Source organism: Zootoca vivipara, chromosome 5 (genome assembly GCF_965207765.1).
Source record: "Zootoca vivipara chromosome 5, rZooViv2.hap1.1, whole genome shotgun sequence".
Lineage (NCBI taxonomy): Eukaryota > Metazoa > Chordata > Lepidosauria > Squamata > Lacertidae > Zootoca > Zootoca vivipara.
Window position 1 is genome coordinate 58,250,649 of NC_142588.1, and position 19,874 is coordinate 58,270,522.

Consider the following 19,874-nt stretch of genomic DNA (forward strand, 5'->3'; position numbering starts at 1 on the left):
GCATGCGATGTGCCATATGTGGAAAACACAACCGTCTGGTAAGAATGTCTAGTAATTATTTACCTTCTGCATTCTTGAGGATTCCGGTTGTGGCTTCAGTATTTCTCCCCACTGAAACAATCACATGTTTTGGATTTACTCTGAGGCACTCAAAATGAACTCAAAATATATTAGATCCATGAATAGCACCTTACTATATAAATGATTGTTTAAAAGTCGGTAGGCATGTCATTCGGCCAGGACATGTTGCTACTGATCTTAAGGTGGCCATACTTGAATAATGTTTTTTTCATGCAACAACTGTGCATGAAAATTATTCACTTGTGCTGCAGGATATTATACTAGTCATAAGAACACAATGTATGGATAACTGGAAGGCCTTGATGTTATCACCTGAAATTCTTTGGCATTACAAGTAAAAACTGAGGCATTAGAATTACAGATTTTATATGTGAACTGCATACCTTTATTAATGTTTCTAAGGAAATCCCACCATAGCGGATACATCTTCTCCAGCCTTTTGAACTTTTATATCCTCCTTTAGCCTTAAATTCTAATGGTGTGAACCAATTTCCATCGGAACCCTTGATACATTTCCTTGAAACTCCTATGACAAACAGATAAGTCACATCAATGTTACATGCCTATCCTATTTGGCAAACTTCACTGAAGAGAGAAAGAAGTTCCGCCAACAGGAGAGTCTTTTCCAGTATCCACTTAGAAAAAAAAAGATATGAACAAAGTTTGTGTCATGTACTAGGGCTGTGCACCAGATTTGGCCAAGTCTTGGGCCAAAACTGGCATATTAGGAGGGACTCTGGCATCAGACGAATTAGATAAAGTGGTACCTTGGTTTGCGACTGCAATCTGTTCTGCGGAGCCAGTCGCTCCCCGAATCGGTCACTCCCCGATGCACGCTTCTGCGCTTGTGCGAAGCGCCGATAGAGCGCTTCTGCACACGCACGCACTGCACAGATCGCTTCTGCGCATGTGCGTGCTGCGCAAATCACTTCTACGCATCTGAGCACTGCGGAACCTGGATGTAAACACTTCCGGGTCCGCGGTGGTTGGAAACTGAAGCGGTCGCAAACCGAGGCGGTCGCAAACCGAGGTTTGACTGAAGCAACTAACACAGATCACTACAGGTCAGGTTGGATGTCTCAGAGCAATCGGTGGTTGTCAAGGGGTGGGGCATTAGGCAGAAAGGAGGGGTGGGCATCATGTAGGAAAAGCACAAGAAAAGACCCTAACTTACCCTGACTTCTGGTATTAGGAAGGAGCCTGCTACCCGAGTCTGCTTCCTGAGAGAAGCCACTTGCAAAGGAGCAGGATTAGCACCTCTGTTGAACAGTTATTCACTGGAAGCACCTATCCTGTGTGCAACAGGGCACTCCTTTGCTAGTGGTTTCCCTGCAGAGAAACTGCTTGCAAAGCAATACCAGGCAGGATTGGAGTCTCTGCGCTCACTGATCCTGCAGCTGCATGGTGCTTTTTGCAAGAAGCTTAAATGCTAGGTGGGATGGTGGTCCCAATGTTGATCCAAGGTGGGTCAACCTGACACCCTCCTCCCAAATCAGAGCTATGGGGCAGATCAGAGGGGCACAGCCCTAGAATGAATGTTGGAAAGGAATTTCAGCATAGGGCTTAATCAGGTCTTCCCCAACATCTCCTTGGCACTTGGACACGGAGAAAAGGCCAAGAGGTTCCCCTTCTTCTCAAAGTCAGGCATTCTGGGTAACATGGCCAGGCCTTGTGCTATTGCACAACCAAAATATTTTCATCTGCTGTTGGTATCATATTCCTTTAGTAGATGCAAGCACATGTATAGGTAATTATATTGTTCCAACACAATGGTTACCTGCTGTGAATCTATTCTTATATAAAACACCTTTACTTCTTCCACAGCGTACTTTCAGTGTTCGGACCCCGACATTCAAATCTTGTATTTTATTATTCTGCATGCCTTTTCCTAGATGAAACCAAGAAATGTATGTCAACCGTTACAATACCCATATTTTGGCCTTGCAGAGAATGACTAGATTGATCCTGCTAAGAGAATGTGGTACGAAGTGTGCATTCATGTCAGAGTGAAAAAAACACCCTATGACTGCCCCAAACCTTTGCAGGCACAAACAGCACTGAAAGCAAGATTACATGCACAAATAATCAAGAATGCGGTAGCAAATCAGGATGCTCTGTCCCTCATTTACAGACTTTTGTTGAACTCACTTTGTTGCTCCCCAGGGGACTCGGGTTCCTTCATTTCTCCCTGGAGTACTTTGCTGCACCCAGGTTCTGCAGCAGAACTATTCTGAGCATGCTGAAGAACTAAAGAGGACATGTGTTAGGAAAACAAGGGCATTGCCACCTTAATGCTAAATTACTGTAAATGGCTAAAATTATTTGAAGCTTATAAAAGAGCTGAGAGCCTCAAGTAAAGGTGTAAGGTTTGCACCATTTTAACAGAGGACGATGCTTGATCTGGCCTACAGTGCTAGCAAGGTCTGTTACCGCAAGTGCTATTTTTTAACTACTGAGAAACCCAGGTAGCAGCTCTTCAGAAGTCTATTTTGGCCCAGGGCCTCTTATTACTGATATCTACTTCAATTCGCTCTTGTAATCAGCTACTCATCCACCTCAAGTATAAACTCTTTCCAGGGACATTACTTATCACATACCCCAGTTGCTCTGTGACACGTAACTTATAAAACAATATTAACACCATTAACAAAAAGCAACCAAAAAGTAAACTAATCACTGTTAAGTTCATGCACACACTCTCCCCACCCCCATGACTGATAATCTTTCATTCTATTCAGTTCATAAAAATATACGGTACATACATTGGTTGCCTATTTGCTACTGAGTTGAGGTTTTATTGTTGACATAGGTGACCTGAAAGTGTGTCGCCTTTAATATGGGCCTGCCCATTCACTGTCATCGCTGAAGGCCTTTTCTAATCAAAATACATTATTATTTCCCAGGAGACAGGCAGAGGGCTGAGGCAAAGTGAATGTATGGCTTCTACGGGATCTTGTGTCCCCAAGACACGAAAGCTCATACCAAGAAAAAACTTAGTTGGTCTCTAAGGTGCTACTGGACATTTTTATATATATTTGTAACATTTCTCAGTAAATGCTGATGAGTTTTCTATCTTTAAGGCTTACCTTATTGGTTTAGCATAGCCAAGAAGATAACTTACCATTTTCTAGGCTTTCGTATAATGGCTGTAAATTTGGATATGCGTCCAGGTTCTCCTTGCAGAAGATCTCCTCTATTGCAGACACATTGGTCTGAATGCTCTCAAGGACATCACATACTACTTTACAAATATCATTTGGTTTTGCAGCTACCTTATCATACCAATTCTAGAAAGAAACAATACAGACTTTTAAAACATATTCAGAGCAAAAATGCAAAGTAGCTTTCCCATTTCCTACCAGATCTAACAGCAGATTACTTGGGTGGTTATCTCAGCACTATCAAAGGCAGTTTACATGGGCGTACCCAGCATGGGGCAACTGGAGAGGAAGCAGGGCAGCTGGAGAGGACAGGCGAAATGGCTGAAGTGAAATGGCAGCAGCGGCAGCGAAGCTGCCTCCGTTGAAAAAAACCTGGACCTGGACCTGGGCTAACTTCAGCCCACACTCCTTCAAGTCAGATACATGCAAATGAATGCCGTGGAGCATTGTGGGGCAGCACTTTCTGTGCTGTGCTCGCTGTGACTTGAAAGAGTGTGGGCTGAAGTTAGCCCAGGTCCAGATTTCCTTCAACAGAGGCAGCTTCGCTGCTGCTGCCTCGTTTTAGTCACCGCTGCCATTAAAGGAGTGGGCAAGGCAGGAGTGCAAGCGCGGGTGTCTCTGTGTGCTGCCTTGCAAACGGCCCCCTTTCCTCTGGGGGGCGTGGACGTTGACCATGCCTCCTGGGGGGATCCTGGCCACGTCATTGCCAGCTAGCCAATCGGGTGGCTGGGGGCGTGGCTGGGGCGTGGCTGGTGTGACCCCCCTAGCTTTGATCCTGGGTACGCCCATGGCAGTTTAAACTTCCTTTACGTGTGGAGACCCTTTAATCCGGCCTAGAAATAAATTCAGGCATGACTCAGATTTTAGGTTTGGTTTTTGGCAGAATTTAGGCCATAACTTTAGTGATTACAAATCAAGTGAGTGGTTGCATAGGCTCTGGTCAGGGCTGGCCCTATGGCCAGGCTGGGTGGCGCAGGGAGCCACGGCGCCAGCCCACCAGGGGGCGCCGTGCAGCTGCGCCCGCCGCTTCACTGCGCAGCAGCGCCCTCGGCAGCAGCGCTGTGCGCTGAGCCCGCCCGCCCGCCGCACAGCAGCGCCCTCGGCAGCCGCGCTGCGCCCGCCCTGCCCGCCCGTCGCGCTGGGAAACGGGGCCGGGGGGGCGCTGGAGGGACCCGTCACACCACGGTGCCAGGGCGCCAGAGGTGCTTAAGACAGCCCTGGCTCTGGTTCCCAAAGCTACCTAGGATAGCACTGACTCTGGGTGGACCATGAGTCAGCCAGGTCAACACCTGGGATGGGAGCCATGACTAGCGCCCAGCCCTGGTTCCCCCAAATGTGCCCTGACCTCTGGATCAGGGCACAACCCCACTTGGGGAAGACCAACCAATGAGTTCTAGGATTCCACTTAAAGGAGTACCTGTGGATAGGGTTGGCAAAGAATCCGGCCACCCTTATCAGCATGAACCAGAATCTATCCGCCAACCTTATAAGTTGTGACGATTTGCTACGTGGCAGGCAAACCCAAGGCAGTTTAAACTTCATTTTCCAGATTCAAATACCCAGCACAATATGCATTCCTCAGACCTGCTAATGTCCCTTCCTATGCTTTTTATCATTGCCAGAGAAAGCCTCAAGGCATTTGGCTACTTGTTCTTCAGAAACAAGCCTATTATGGGGTGTGTCTTCTTTGTTTTTTCCTGTGGCTCACATCCCCCACTAACATGAAATGTTTCTCCTTCTGTGCAATGTTTTTTTGTTGTTACTAGAACATTAGTATACCAGCCACTCCTAAAGAAACTCAGGAGGAATGAGTGCAGGATACTCCCAGAATCCTGTGAGGAAGGTTAGGCTGGGAGAGTGCAAATGGCCTATGTTCACCCAGTGAACTTTATCATAGATATCATGGAATCATAAAGTTGGAAGAGACCTGAGGATCATCTAGTCCAACCCGGACTGAGTGGAGTTGGAGTCCAGATCTTTGCATCCAAGTCTGGCACCCTGTTCACCATACTGCACTGTTTCTCACTCTGTGCTCCACCTATAACCTGGAAAACCTTTCTGGTTGTAGGGACGAAGATTTCGCACTCTTAATTTAGATGGACTTCACATGTCCAGGTGGGGTTTTTTAAAAATGAATTCAATGGCTATAATAATCACCTTAAAATCTTTTTCGGAGATTATTCTCTTGGCTCGCAGGAGAGGGAGAAAAGGGGAAGTATCTTTGATTGCAAAAGAAATCTGTACTTTATGGCCCCTGAACCACCGAAAAATTTCATCTGAAGTACCTGGAGCAGACATGCTATAAACAAAGCAAGAAGTATCACAACACAAAAAAGTCAATGAAAGCAATCAATGAAATGGATATTTAAAGAAGAATGTCAAGCACAAAGTAAAGAACTGTATAGCATATAAACAGAAAAGTCCCATTAAAATGGAAAAAACAACGTCTGAAGCTTAATAAATATCTAAACCAGGCTGCAGAATTGTGCTTCTATTTTACTCTTCCCTCTCTCACTCAGCTTCAGGTGTTCTGTGTGACTTTTAGTAACTTATATGGGTATTCTTCTGTATTTGCTTTGAGCAGTGTCTTTTTTCTGGGTGGACGCAGGGGTAAGCAAACCCCTAAACATTTTGTGAATCTAACGGGAGAAGAAACTAAAAGAAATTGATAATTTTAGTTTCTTCTCTAGCACGACGAGTTGTCAGTTCCGTTGAATAGCAAGGTGAACCATCGGTTTTGTTGCCTTTTGTCCATATACTGTATTTATTTTTCCGGATTTGAACTATAAAATTGTGATTTTCTTGAGTCAAATGAGAGTACCCCAAAACATTTTTAAAAGGAAAAAAAAGCACTGGCTTTGAGTACCCAGTTGTAGCCAAAGTGAGATTTCAATGTGAATTTAGGAGCATGGGTGGCTTCATTTTAACTTAGATTAGCAAGAGTCATAAATAAACAAGGGGTGAGCAGTGTTCAGAAAGAATGAAAGCTCATTAGTTTCATTTCAGTTGCAGACCCTGCTATTTCCTCCCTCGGTGTGGGAAGAGAGTACCAATAGCAGCATCTCCTATTGAATTCGCTAGGAGGATGCTGTGGAGGTGGCACAGGGTAGGCTGCTGAGGGGACATAATAACCAGCCTTCAAGGAGAATTCCTTTGAAGCCAGATCTGATGCCCCTGTGGATCCTGCTGCCTAGGGTGCCAACTTGAATAAAATATGGGTCGGAGCAGGTAAGCCCTGCCCTGCATAACTGAATACACGATGCAGTGCACACACCCTATTTGAATGGCAATGCCCATCAACTTTTGGGGTGCCCAGCTCCCTCATCTTTTATTGGGGGGGGCAAAGGCAGCTTGGGCCTAGGGAGTTGCCTCACCTTGCCTTATGGGTGGGCCAGTCCTGGTTAGTCATAATAATCATTCTTATTGAGCACCAATGGCAACTAGGTGTTCTATAAAGGAAAGTAATGCTACTCAGTTGGCTATAACTTATTACTGAAAACTACTGTTATAGTTTTGTTTACCTTCGCTAATATTCATTAACCTGTTACAAGATGTTTTAATCTGTGCAGCTTTCCTTATACAGACTTGCACCTTAACTCAACATGAGAATAATATGAAAACTGGCATGAAATGCAAACCACACTGCTGCCAACATTAATTCAGGTGTCCACAGTTGAGATGCCTAGAGCTTAGGAAGTTATCGTTGGGCTTCAAATAGTTTAAGGCAGTTTTAGCCTGAGTCATGGGCTACAATTCACGTTGTGTGACTTTGCAAATGTATCAGGTGCTTTAGTTGTAAGATATTGATGTTGTTAATACAGGGGTTTCCTGACTATTTCATAGGATACCTTAGTACAGAAATTGAGGTGGGGAAGCTACCTTTTCTCAGCAGATATTTTCGGAATATGGCAATCTTCATGAAAGTATCTGGGACATGAACTGCAGCATATCAGTGAATCTTCTCTACATACATCATCATGTTCAGGCTGAAGAGGAAAAAACAGTCAGTATAAAAAGTAAATCTATCAAAATGCGTAAGGGAGGGGGGAGTTTTAATATGTGGTGTTTCTTGTGAGGGCAAAAGCCCTGAAAGGTGATTAAAAAGTATTTTAACAAAGGATATTCAGCTGGCAGACACATCATCATTATTAAAAAAAACAATGGTGTGGAGAGGAATATTTTTAAAAAAACATATTTTGTTATTTTCGATGCAACAAATATCTTCTGGTAGTTTTCTTTAAATATATCCAATCTATTACATAATATATGCTCAGCATCTTCTTATTTTCTCGGTTTAGTACTTATGTAAGAACCTGAAGAGCAGGAAGCAAACACAGGTAACATTTATTGGACCCTAAAATAAGCAGAGAGGGTGTTTAGATAAGGTTCCCTTGTAAAATGACTCACTATTGATTAGACTACCTCTGGTAACACAAATAAATGGCCATGACTTACTTTTCAGGTTCTGCCTGTTTTATTTTATTTTAATTCCTTTTATAAGTTGCATATGTGAAGTTAGGAAGGCCCAACAGAGACTTAATTTCCTCAGGGTCTTGTGGAAACTGCGCCTTGGTTTTCAAACTTTTTTTGGAAGTCGAACAGACTTCTGGAACCAAGGGTACAACTGTACTTTACGTAAAGCATACCTTACTTCTTTGCATAGCTGCCAAGTTTTCCCTTTTCTCACGAGGAAGCCTATTCAGCATAAGGGAAAATCCCTGTAAAAAAGGGATAACTTGGCAGCTATGCTTCTTTGGCGGTGTGTGCAGTTGTAGTGGAAATTTCAAAGAAACCTTGAGCAGGATCCCTGCCTTTGACTAAAACTGCACTCTCGTGTCATGTCTCAAAAAGAGTTTTGTAATAAATCATTGGATAAGGGATTGGGACCTCATTGTCACCATCAGAACTAGATTTTGTCCTTCATGTGTGCCACCCTCATTTTGTGGGGCAAGCAAGCTGGGCAAAGAGCCTTCCCCCAACAATGCCTATTGAAATGCAAATCTCACTCACAAATGAAGCTTCCTCTGGGGGGTGGGGGGTGGAGAGAGACAAAGCTATATGCATTCACAAGAGAAAACAAAGTATTGATGCAAATTGTTTTGTTTTTCTTCTTATATATTATGTTTTGTATTGCCTTATTTAGATATAAACTGTGGTACAACCATTTTTGGTGAGGGGAGGTTAGGAAATATCTAAATACATAAGTGAATAAATAAAATGTGCATATGCCAGTTTAAATCTAGGAAAACTGTCAAGGAAATGTTTACCATTGTTGTCCTGCTGGAACTTAGTGGTGGCTCAGGTAGAAGTCCACTCTGAAATAAACATCACAATTATTAGGTTTACTGTGAGGCATAATCAAGAATCCCAAAACATCACCTGAATTTAGGGAATGAACTCATAAGAAACTAGACATCTTACTATGGATATATGTTTAAAATCTAGCAGGAGAGTATTTCATTCTGCTGGGACATTCTGCTGCTAACCTTAAAGTTGTCATGCATGAACAATGATATGTAAAAGTTGACTCTGCTGTGAAACTGCTGAATTACATTCATTTGAGGCTGAAGAGAGACAGTGGTTTCTTACCCCACTGCAGATGTTAATTGACTCAGTATTACTAAGGGCTCATCCACACTTATTTGTCCCACCGCTTTCCCCAGGGAAAACCTGCTGCTTGGTGTTGAATTGGAACAGATGGCAATTCATCTTCTTCTGACCTCACTGTTGGGTACAAGGAAGCAACCTTGCATGCCTCCTGTTAGTAAAGGGTGGGGTTGGGACTAACAGATGGGAAAGTACACTTTGTGATTCCTGACGAAACACCCAAGTTCCGTCTTTCCTCTTGCTCGCTCTTTTTTCTGCTCCCTCTTTATTGCATGTTATGAAGGCATCTCCAGTTATATAGTGTAGAATCTGAAGCTATCATTATGAATATCATCATTGTTGTTGTCATCATCATATATATCTATCTATTTATTTATCCCCCTCCTTTTCCCCTAGGTAAAGGTAAAGGGACCCCTGGGGTTGCGGCACTCACCTCGTGTTATTGGCCGAGGGAGCCGGCGTACAGCTTCCAGGTCATGTGGCCAGCATGACAAAGTCGCTTCTGGCAAACCAGAGCAGCACATGGAAACACCATTTACCTTCCCGCTGTAGCGCTACCTATTTATCTACTTGCACTTTGACGTGCTTTCGAACTGCTAGGTTGGCAGGAGCTGGGACTGAGCAACGGGAGCGCACCCTGTCGTGGGGATTCGAACCTTCTGATTGGCAAGCCCTAGGCTCTGTGGTTTAACCCGCAGCGCCACCCGTGTCCCTTAGGGAACATAAGGCAGCTTAAAAATAACATGCTCATTTTGAGAACAAAATGTGTGGATAATAACCTGAAAAGACTTAATGGTATCTTCTTAAATTTCTTTGGAGTTGCAAGTAAAAAAATGAGGCATTACAATTACAGCTATTACAAGTGAACTGTGCACCTTAATTAATGTGTCCAGTGAAGTCCTTCCACATTGGATACTTCTTCTCCACCATTTCCAGTGTTTACGTCCTCCTTCAGTCTCAAATTGTGATGGTGTGAACCACTTTCCATTGGAACCCTCAATACTTTTCCTTGAAACTCCTTTGACAAACAGAACAGTCTCATTAATGTTATGCACCTATACCATTCAGCAGACTTCATGGAAGGAAGAAAGAAGCAGAGATGGTGGCGTGGAAGTTGGAAAGAAACTTCAGGCTTATCACGGCTAATGCCAAACTTCAAGGCCCCTCAGAATGGACCAGCTGATGCCCATCCCCACAGCTAGACTCCCTGCCATCTTCTTTCCTCCCTGTCCCCCTTCCTCCTGTACACAGTCACAATAAACTGTTTATTTATTTTTTGAAGAAATGGGAGGGAGCAATTGCCAATTACTTTTCATTCAAATTCATGGGTTGTGATAACTGCCATGTATAAATTTGGATCAATGCATTAATGATATGCTGTACCAAATAAAGAGAATCAACATGAAACTGTTCTGTTACAAAAAAAAACCCCACACATCTAAAGTTAAATAAAATCATTTAAGCATGCATTAATAAATAGGGAAAGATTTCAAAACCTCTGAACATCCCATTGGGGTACTGATGGAATTACTTTAGGGTTGCCCAGGTTAACAGGATACAGTGGGATATAATTAAAGAGCTTTGTAGGATATTAGTATTCGAAGTGTTTCCAGAAAATGAAAGATACTCACATACCACACACATTGATACATCCTCCTCCCAACACCACACATTTATGCAATCACCAATATTTTAATTTGCTCTTGGTATCACATTCCTTAAACAGATGTAATTATACAGTTACTCTTCCAAATGATTACCTGTTGCAAATATATCCGTATGTAAAATGCCTTGTGCTGTTCCACAGGTTACGGGCAGTGTCGTGCCCTGGAAATCCAGATTTTGTTCTTGTGTCCCTTTTCCAAGATGAAATGAAGAAATGGATGTCAAAGGCTACAGTTCCCATATTTTGGGCTGCCAACAAATGACAGCAGTCTTAAGGCAACCTGCTCGCTGTTATCTCTGGAAGCTTCTAATCATGATGTGTCTTATGGCAACTCAAAAGAGGAGCTACTAGTCATGCTGCATCCAGAAAATGTGCATCTTATGGGGGCTTTACTGAACTTTGAATATTCTGGTTTATGTTTTATCGTTATTCTGGCGAACTGGTTTTATTTTGTATACCACATTGTTATATTTCACAATAAACATCAGTCTATCAATAATTTTCAATACATAAAATACATAAAATTAATGCACAAGTATTTTTAACGTCATTCGTGGTGGCAGGCAGAGGACTGAAACAGTGAATGCAAGGCTGGGGAAAGACTTGAACAAGGCTTTGTGGCTCAAACACTGACTATACCATTTCTCAAATGCTAATGATTTTTGTTTCTTTTGGCTATACTGTATATCTTTAAGGTTCAACTGGTAGGCATAGTCCCCAATACAAGATGATTTACCATTTTCTAGGCTTTCATATAGTGGCCGTAAATCTTGATATGCTGCCAGGTTTTGGCTGCAGAAGATTTCCTTTATTGCTGACAGATTGTTCTGAATGCTCTCAAGGACATCATATACCACTCTTTGAATATCATTTGGATTCGCAGTTATCTTATCTTCCCAAATCTAGAAAGAAACAATACAGGGTTTTTAAATCTCTGTCTTCAAAACATCATTTAGACTGAAAATACAGAGTAACTTTCCCATTTCCCACCAGCAGATTATTTGGATAGTCATCCGAGCACAATCAGAAATTGTCAATGTAATGTTTTCCTCCTTTGCCAAGTTCAAATACCTTGCAGGGCCGGCCCGTAGGCAGGGCCGGGTGGCGCAATGCACCATGGCGCCGGGCTGCCAGAGGCGCCGAGCCGCTGCGCCCGCGGCAGTCGTCCGGCGCCCGCAGCAGCAGGCAGTTGTGCCCGACTCCCGAGCCTGAGGCGCCCGCCACCACAGTCAGCCGCGCTGTGTGGGAGGGGGCAGGCGCTGACGCTCCCGACGTTCGGGAGTCCTTTGCGCATGCGCCAAGGCGAGCGCGGCTGCTCAAAGGGCTCCAGCGGCCGCACAGCGCGGCTGCTCAAAGGTCTCTCCCGAACGTCGGGAGTCATCCGGCGCCCGCCAGATGGCCGCGAGGCGCCCGCCGGAGCCCGGAGTCCACCACAGTCAGCCGCGTTGTGTGGGAGAGGGCAGGGGCTGACGCTCCCGACGCTCCCGTGGACAGTCTTCTCCCGACTCTGCCAGCCAGGTCTACTTCTCCCGAGTCCTGCCGACTCCTTCTCCCGGCCTGCCTGCGGCCTGAGCCCTCAAAAAAACAAAAAAACAAAAAACCCCAAGCAGATATATCAGCATCATTCATTTCGTTTTGCTAGCTGGACTCAAAGAATTAAAAGAACTGGTGGTGCAGCTGAAAAGGAGGAGGCAGGACCGAACTCAGCGCCTTCCCTCCTCCCTACCATTTGCTTGTGACTCCTTCAACAGATGCCAAAATTATAACATCTCCTGCTCTAGAGGCCTAGAGCAGAGGCCTAGAGCAGAGATAATATGTAAGTGGTGTCGGCTCCCTAAAAGGGTCAACAACTCTGGGAAAGGGGGGGCAGGCACCGGAGGGATCTTTGCACCATGGCGCCAGATATGCTTAAGACGGCCCTGATACCTTGCATGGCTTACATCTCTCTGAACACTAACATCCTATCCTATACCTTTTACCAATGGCAGAGGAAGACTCAAGGCCACTTTTTCAGAAACAAACCACACAGAGGCCACTTTACCATAGGTTCTAGTGGCACATTGTGCCAGGGTGCCGGCCTCTCGGGGGCACTGGCAGGGCGCAACCAGCCACTAATCCCTATGGCTCCTCTGCAGCCGCCTCCACCTCTCCCTTGGCTGCAGGAACCAGTGGGCTGTCATCAGGCAGCGGAAGAGGAGGCGGCACCCCAGAGCCTCGCAAGTGAGCACGGGGTTACGGCTGTCTGGCCAGGACTCCGCTCTGCGCCTCCTTCCCCTTTCCACCACACTGTGTGTGTGCTGGTGGCAAAGCCTCTCCGGAGGCCACGCTCTCCCCTTCCTGGCCCTGCGGCTCTCCGCGCGGCGATGGCTCAGCTGAGGCGGAGCTTTGAGGCCTCCCGGTGAAGGGGAGGCGGCGAACGCAGCAGGCCTGTTGCGGGATGCGGCGGCAGCGGAGGAAGAGGCACCGTGGTCGGGGCCTGGTGGAAGGTGCACCGCACTCCCCAGGAGGCTTCGGTGCTGCTCTTCCCCGGCCAAGGCAGCCAGGGGATGGGCCGTGGCCTCCTGCGCTCCTCAAACATGCACACAAGGGCGTACCCACCATGCGGCAAGTTAGGGCAGCTGCCCTACTCTAGAAGCAGGGCTGGTGGGCAGAGGCGGAGCACAGCCCGGCGGAGCGCGAGTTCGCCATTCCCGCCGCACCGCGCCGCACCCTCCCTCCAGCTCCCCGGCGCGCCCTCAGGCAAGGCCAAGCGCGGCGGGGAACCAGGGAGCGCGGCGCGCGGGAACGCTGAACTCGCGCTCCGCTGGGCTCCGCCTCCGCCCACCAGCCCTGCTGCTAGGGAGGGGCACAGCCCGGCGGAGCGCGAGTTCGCCGTTCCCGCCCACTTTGTGGCCCCTCCCCTTCAGTGCCTTGGCCCCTCCCCTTGCCCCCCTAGTTTTGATCCTGGGTACGCCCATGCATGCACAGCTGAGGAAAGTGCAAGTGAGGCGGCAGGTGCGCATGTGGGAGGGTGGGGGGGACTCCCGAGGGGTGGAAGCGCCCTAGGGATCCCTGCACCAGGGCGCGAGATAAGCTTAAGCAATACTGAAACCATAACCTGGATGGAATCATAGAATCAGTGCCGAGGGCCTTCTGGCAGTTCCCTCACTGCGAGAAGTGAGGTTACAGGGAACCAGGCAGAGGGCCTTCTTGGTAGTGGCACCCGCCCTGTGGAACCGCCTCCCATCAGATGTCAAAGAGATAAACAACTATAATCTGACTTTTAGAAGACATCTGAAAGCAGCCCTGTTTAGGGAAGTTTTTAATGTTTAATGCTGTTTTTGTGTTTTTATTGTGTTTTTAATATATGTTTGGTAGTGGCTGGGGAAACCCAGCCAGATGAGCAAGGTATAAATTAATTATTATTATTATTATTATAGAATTGCAGAATAGGAAAGGACCCTGAAGATGATCGAGTCCAACCCTCTTCTTTGCATGAATATCTTGGTGTTATTAGCACCATGTTCTAACCAACTTAGCTATCCAGGCTGCTACTATTTCATTTCATTTCACCAACAAAATATACAAGGGCACACATAACAATCTGGTGCAAAACAAATACCGTAAGCCATAATAAAAATGTGACTTAAAATAAATATCTTATATCGAATAAAGGAATATGTGATAATCAATTAGAATAATACACGCCACAATAAAATTAACTCTCAAAATATCAACAAATAATAATTAAACAGAAATTCAATCTCAACAATAGAAATAAATCATTACTAAATTATAATCAATTAAAAAACAGCAAATTTACAATGCATTAACAAAGCAGGAATTTAACCAGAAAATAATTGCATCATATACCTTAAAATCTTCTTCAGGGATTATATTCTTGTCTCGTAGGTCATAAAGAAAAGGAAACAAGTCTCTAATTGCAGTAGAAATCTTCATTTTATGGGCTCTGAACCAGTCCAAAATTTCAGCTGAAGAACCTGGAGCAGACATACTACAAACGACACCAAACTATGTTTTAAAGACCTTGGAAATCATGTGGTTTTTAAGCAAGCGAAATTAGGCATTATATCTAGCGTTTATCTAGAATGATTCTGTTTCCAAAAATGAGAAACCCTATCGTGGAATCCTGAGGTTTAGATCAGGCTGTGGAATAGTGTTGCTATTTCCTCTTTCCGCTTCGACCCAATTCAGGTGTTTGTGCGACCAACACCAACCCGGGTTACACTGGAATTCTTCTGAATTTAACTTTTGTCCCCAGCTGTAGCAGAAAGGAGGCGCCTCCGGAGTCTGTCGCTCTTTCGCGACTCGAGAAAGAGTCAAGCGCCTTTCCCCTGGAGCGCCTTTTCCTTTGCGGAGGAGATCAACCTGTCCCTTGACTTACCTTTCTGCTTTGACTAAACGGAGTAGGAGCTGTGAAGAACGGGCTAAAGAAAGCAGGAGGACTCCCCCGTCCAGTCCAGAAGTCGTCGGGCAAAAGAGCGACAGAAAACGAAAGGAAACTCCACGTCTTCCTAGGGCGGCACGGCGGCGGGGCTCCCGTCGAGGGCTGGCGCTGCCTGTTCTGAGCTGCGCTTGGCGAGAAGGGAGAACTTTCCCCGTTTCGTGGAAAGGAAATAATCACGGACGCGGAAACATACATCAGAAAAGGAAACCGAAACTGTAGGAACGCTTGATGATAAACCATGAACCCCCCAGACCCGTGAGTCAAAAACTGTGCATAAGTTATTTCTCACTTTTAAAAATTATGACTCTTGTCTTCTCAGTCTCTGACTAGAGAGGCCCCTCCCATTCTCCATCACAGATCATGACCACAGCCTGCAGGTAAGGACTTGTGCGTGATCCAGCCCAGGGATTGTGTGTGATCCAGCCCAGGGAATAGTTCCTTCAGTACCTCTGAATAACTGCGAGATCTCTATGGTGTGAACTTGAAGCCATGGTTGAGCAGAGCATTGATTGATTGATTGATTGAATTTATATACCGCCCTAAACCTGAAAGTCTCAGGGCAGTTCACAGAAAAGATCAACATGAAAACCACAGTATATATAACGAAAATAAAAACAACAGCCCAATAACACCCCCCAAGAAAGAGCCACATTTTAAAAGGGCATAGGATGTCAATCAGACAAAGGCCTGGTTAAAAAGGAACGTTTTCGCCTGTCGCCTAAAGGTGCGTAATGAACTTCCCTGGGGAGAGCATTTCACAGACAGGGAGCCACTGCATGAGTTTGCGAAAGGAATGACATTGATTTGAGAAAAGTGTGGCAGGGATGGGGGAACCCTTTTCAGTCCATGAGCTGTGTTCCCTGCTAGACAAACCTTTCAGGGGCCGAATGCGTGGTTGGAGAGGCCAGAAGGAAAAGCTGGTGGAGCAATATACGGTATACGTGAATTTACTTGCATACTCCTCTCTATCATCCAAGCAGGGAAGAAGAATTATCAGAGCTCGAAGACACATTCTAGCTAGGCAAAACCACTCAAGGAGTGTGCAATGGAGGGCTGTGTTATATGCAGTGCTATTTTTCTAGACAAAGACGTGCCAGAACTCACAATGAATGTCTTTCTTTTTCTCCTATAATGGCAATGGTGCCCACCTAAGAATTCCAGCGAGAATTCCAGCTGAAAAAAGCCCTGGTTATATGTTTAATGCACATATCATGCTGTGTTTAAGTCTGTTGTGGGTTGTTGTTTTTGTTTTTTGTATGGGGACAGAACTTGTGTTCTTCCACTGGGTGTGGTGGAGACTGCATCTGGAGCTATAAGCCTCCTGATTTAAGAAGAGGTCTGAAATCTGAGCACCTGCCTATGTTAATATGTAAATAGGGCTGCTTACAACACACAGAGAGACACAGGTGCTTTGAGATGCCAGCATGCAGAGAACAGAGAGGGGTGCATTTTGAACTGAACAATAAAAACTATCTTTAAATTCTCTCTAGGATTAGGATTAGAGGGTGAATGTTTTAAAGAACTGAATCACTGCAAGTTCTTTTTGTTACTTTGTAACATTTAAGTGTTTAAGACTGATTTTTTTCTGCAGTAAAGCTTTTACTGTAAAAGTATTCCCCCCCCCCCTACACAAGAGTGCAGATTTTGGACTTCCATTGTCCAACTCTGAAAGGGTGTGGAGGCAGTGTCGTCTACAGAGATAGAGGGCCACAACAGTCCCCAGGCCTCAAGTTCCCCATCCATTGTCTAAATTAAGGGGAAATACCTCCTTGGGGCAAAGTGTGAATGAGATCCAGGCAGAACTGAGATTAGCTGAAGAATGGAAGCACCTTTCAGTGATACAGAATTCCTGATTTAGGGAAAATATATCATAATATTTTCTCACATCCCAGAGAGAGAGCCAATGTAGCCTGTTTATTCTGCTTGTGTTTACTTGTCTTCAAACGTCAACTTCACCTCTCCACATGCAAAACTGACAAGAGTTTTTAAGACAACCCATTTTTGTCCTTGGACTGTGTATAGTCATGCACTCACAGGTCTTGTGGATACACAAGACAAACTGCTAATAATATTGTTCTTTGCTCCTCCAGGAACATAATTTGCTGTTTATAAAGTGCCTAATAATGCTAGCGCCTCATCACATACTGGTATGTGGTTTGTACATAACGTAGTGTTTTTTTCCCAGTCGATGGGAGCCACTATTTCATGTACTGTTGGTCAAACCTTTTACCCTTTTTAATAGTTGTATCCTCTCTTTGATTCCAACTGCTCTTTCCTAGGGAGAAGAAAGGTGACCTGTGGCTTCTCAGCTTCCCACCACAGCCTGCTCTCCATGACACTGTTTCAGTGAGGCTGCTGAAATGGGATGGATAGCCTCTTCCAAAGCCAAGCAGCATGGTTCCAACAGAGGGTGGGGAGGAGGTTGTGCCAAAGCTGGACCAGTGCAAAACGAGGAGGAAACCCTCACATAGGAAAGAGAATAGAAGGCTGCAGGTTTGCACGGTGATGTGGTAAGTTTTGTCGTGACCCACCTGATGTGGCCTTACAACCCAGCTGTGGGTCCTTCAGCCTGTGGGTTGACGACATAAGGTGTAGATTAAATTGCAGAAGGTGGTGCATAAGAGCATGCCTTGGGGTTATATTGTTATGACCCAGTTTGAGGGTCAGAACTGGATTGTGACCTTTAAAACAACAGCATTGCTGTATGTGCCAAGGTGATCAGGCCTCAGACACACAATCCAGGCTCTCTCTTTGCATATAGACAAATAGCCAGACTAAAGTTGAAAAGCTTTATTTCCTGATCAAACATTTACAGACTGGGCATCCTTTGCCTTGTGGAGATTTACCCTGAAAAAGGGTAAATAAAAATTGGCGTGAAGGAGTTAACCTACCGGAGTAGACTAACCCTAATCCATACACATACCAAGGATGGAGTGATACTTATACATACAAAGGATCCCGGCCAGTGATCCTTGCAACAAGCAAAAATAGAAAACCCTAAAGGGAGAATATATTATAACATTCACTTTGCTATATATGGAGTTCATTGCTTGATTTACTTCTATTTTACCATCACTTCAGGTACCATGACTGTCAACAACCAACTTTGCATTATAAAGATGTCTGCTAATGTGACATGAAGTGAACTACGTTTTCTCAACAATCTTCCTGAAAAGATATGGGACAAAAATTGTAGTGTATCAGTGACCTCTCTCCTCACAGCACACACAGCGCACAGCAGACAGGTCATCTGGCTGAAATGGAGAAGAAGAAGAAAAACACCTGTCACTGTGAAAAAATGAAATTACTGAAAGCATAAGAGAGTGTGTAAGAGAGAGACAGATGTTGTAATATGTGGTATTTCTTGTCAATATTCCCCAAAAGGAGGTTTAAAAATACTTTAATAAAGAATATTCAGCTGGTACCGGTAGATATATCAACATCATCAAAATATGCAATGCTGTGGAGTAGAAAAAATAATTCGAAACAAACTTTGTTATTTTTGCTTCAACTGATAACCTCTAGTAGTTTCCTTTAAATGTGATCCTTCCTCTTTTCTCAATTCAATATTTTTTGTGGAAACGAGAGGTGCAGGGAGTTAACGCATGCAACGTTTCTTGGACCCTAAGGTGAGGGTGTGTAATTAAGTGTCCCCTTGTAAATGCTCTCACCACTGATAAGAGAGTGTGCATAAGAGAGTGTGTAAGAGAGACAGAGGTTGTAATATGTGGTATTTCTTGTCAATATTCCCTGAAAGTTGGCAGATGTATCTGTTAGTAAATTCAGTTCCACCTTAAGCATTATACCTTAAGGGTTAGACATGTTGCTGTGATAGTGTGTCACATGTCTAGGCTTTTCCTATATATGCTGAGTTTGCTGTATGAGTTAGTAGCTCTTAGCTCTGTAGCCATGTTGTAGTCTGCTCTGAGCTATGTTGCTGTGATACTGTTACTGTAGAAGGAGGAGAAGCACCGCTCTCTCTCTCTTCCAAGTGTACTAAGATGCTGTAAATAAACTGCTAATGAAAATACAAGATGCCTCTCATCTGCCTCATCCTCTCCGCTACCACTGCGTGGATAAGCTCTGCTAATTACGTGCCCAGGCTGCTGCGGTCCCTGGCTCGTGTTCCGCTTGAGACACCGGCTCCTGGAGGGAGAGAACAAGAAGGGGTGCTGTCGGCTCCCCAGTTTCGGTGAATGTCTCAACAATATCAACATCATCAAAATATGTAATGGTGTGGAGAAGAAAAAATAATTTGAAGCAAACTTTGTTATTTTTGCTTCAACTGATAACCTCTAGCACCCTAAGGTGAGGGTGTGTAATTAAGTGTCCCCTTGTAAATGCTCTCACCACTGATAGACTGTCATTGGTAGCACTAGTAATGATCCTGGTTGGCATTTCAGCTTCTGAGCAAAGAGGATCTCTCTCTTGCCTGTTTTGGATTTGCTCCCCTCATATGTTGCATGTGTGAAGCCCATCCATGAGGTGAGGTCAAGCCATTTGCCTTGGGTGGCAAATCTGACCCCCTAACCCACTGTTGTGCTGCTGCCAGCCCTGCAGGGGCCTCACTCATGCCGCTGCCACAGCACCGTTACCCTCACTGCTGCACCCTTGCCAGGCAGCCACAGGCAGCAGTGCAGTCACAGTGGTGGAGCCAGTGGCAGCATGGGTGCAACGACAGGGGCAGGGTCTAGATCTGCAGGGTGGTCTCGTTGTGGGGGAGGGGATGGTGTCAGGGGATTTTTGTCTATGGCAGCAAAACATCTAGGCTGGTTCTGAAAGGGAGGCACAGAAATATCTTAAGGAATGACCTTAGAACAGCCGATCCACATTATAACAGAAAGCCAACACATTCATGACTGCATCTTGCATGCATAAAGGCATGTGCAATATCACACTGGCTGACCACACA

At 45.1% G+C, this 19,874-nt stretch overlaps 1 protein-coding gene across 3 annotated transcripts in view; it reads right to left on the reverse strand.

The window, feature by feature from the left end:
• Window positions 1–19,874, reverse strand: part of LOC118094091 (nuclear body protein SP140-like protein) — a 39,987-nt gene that overhangs the window by 2,062 nt on the left and 18,051 nt on the right. For 2 of the 3 annotated variants that reach the window (XR_015950014.1, XM_035134145.3), the window contains exons 1-13: window positions 14,900–15,168; window positions 14,368–14,509; window positions 11,252–11,417; window positions 10,610–10,705; window positions 9,725–9,867; window positions 8,510–8,557; window positions 7,122–7,228; window positions 5,400–5,541; window positions 3,203–3,368; window positions 2,230–2,328; window positions 1,859–1,969; window positions 465–607; window positions 64–111 (exon numbers count right to left, since the gene is read on the reverse strand). Coding sequence is in view for 2 of the 3 variants with exons in the window: in XM_035134145.3 (XP_034990036.3) it covers window positions 64–111; window positions 465–607; window positions 1,859–1,969; window positions 2,230–2,328; window positions 3,203–3,368; window positions 5,400–5,541; window positions 7,122–7,228; window positions 8,510–8,557; window positions 9,725–9,867; window positions 10,610–10,705; window positions 11,252–11,417; window positions 14,368–14,508 (1,410 nt within the window). In the remaining variant the exon portion in view is untranslated. Of the gene's footprint in view, window positions 1–63; window positions 112–464; window positions 608–1,858; window positions 1,970–2,229; window positions 2,329–3,202; window positions 3,369–5,399; window positions 5,542–7,121; window positions 7,229–8,509; window positions 8,558–9,724; window positions 9,868–10,609; window positions 10,706–11,251; window positions 11,418–14,367; window positions 14,510–14,899; window positions 15,169–19,874 lie in introns of those variants that run through there. The other variant, XM_088669699.1, reaches the window with a different exon arrangement.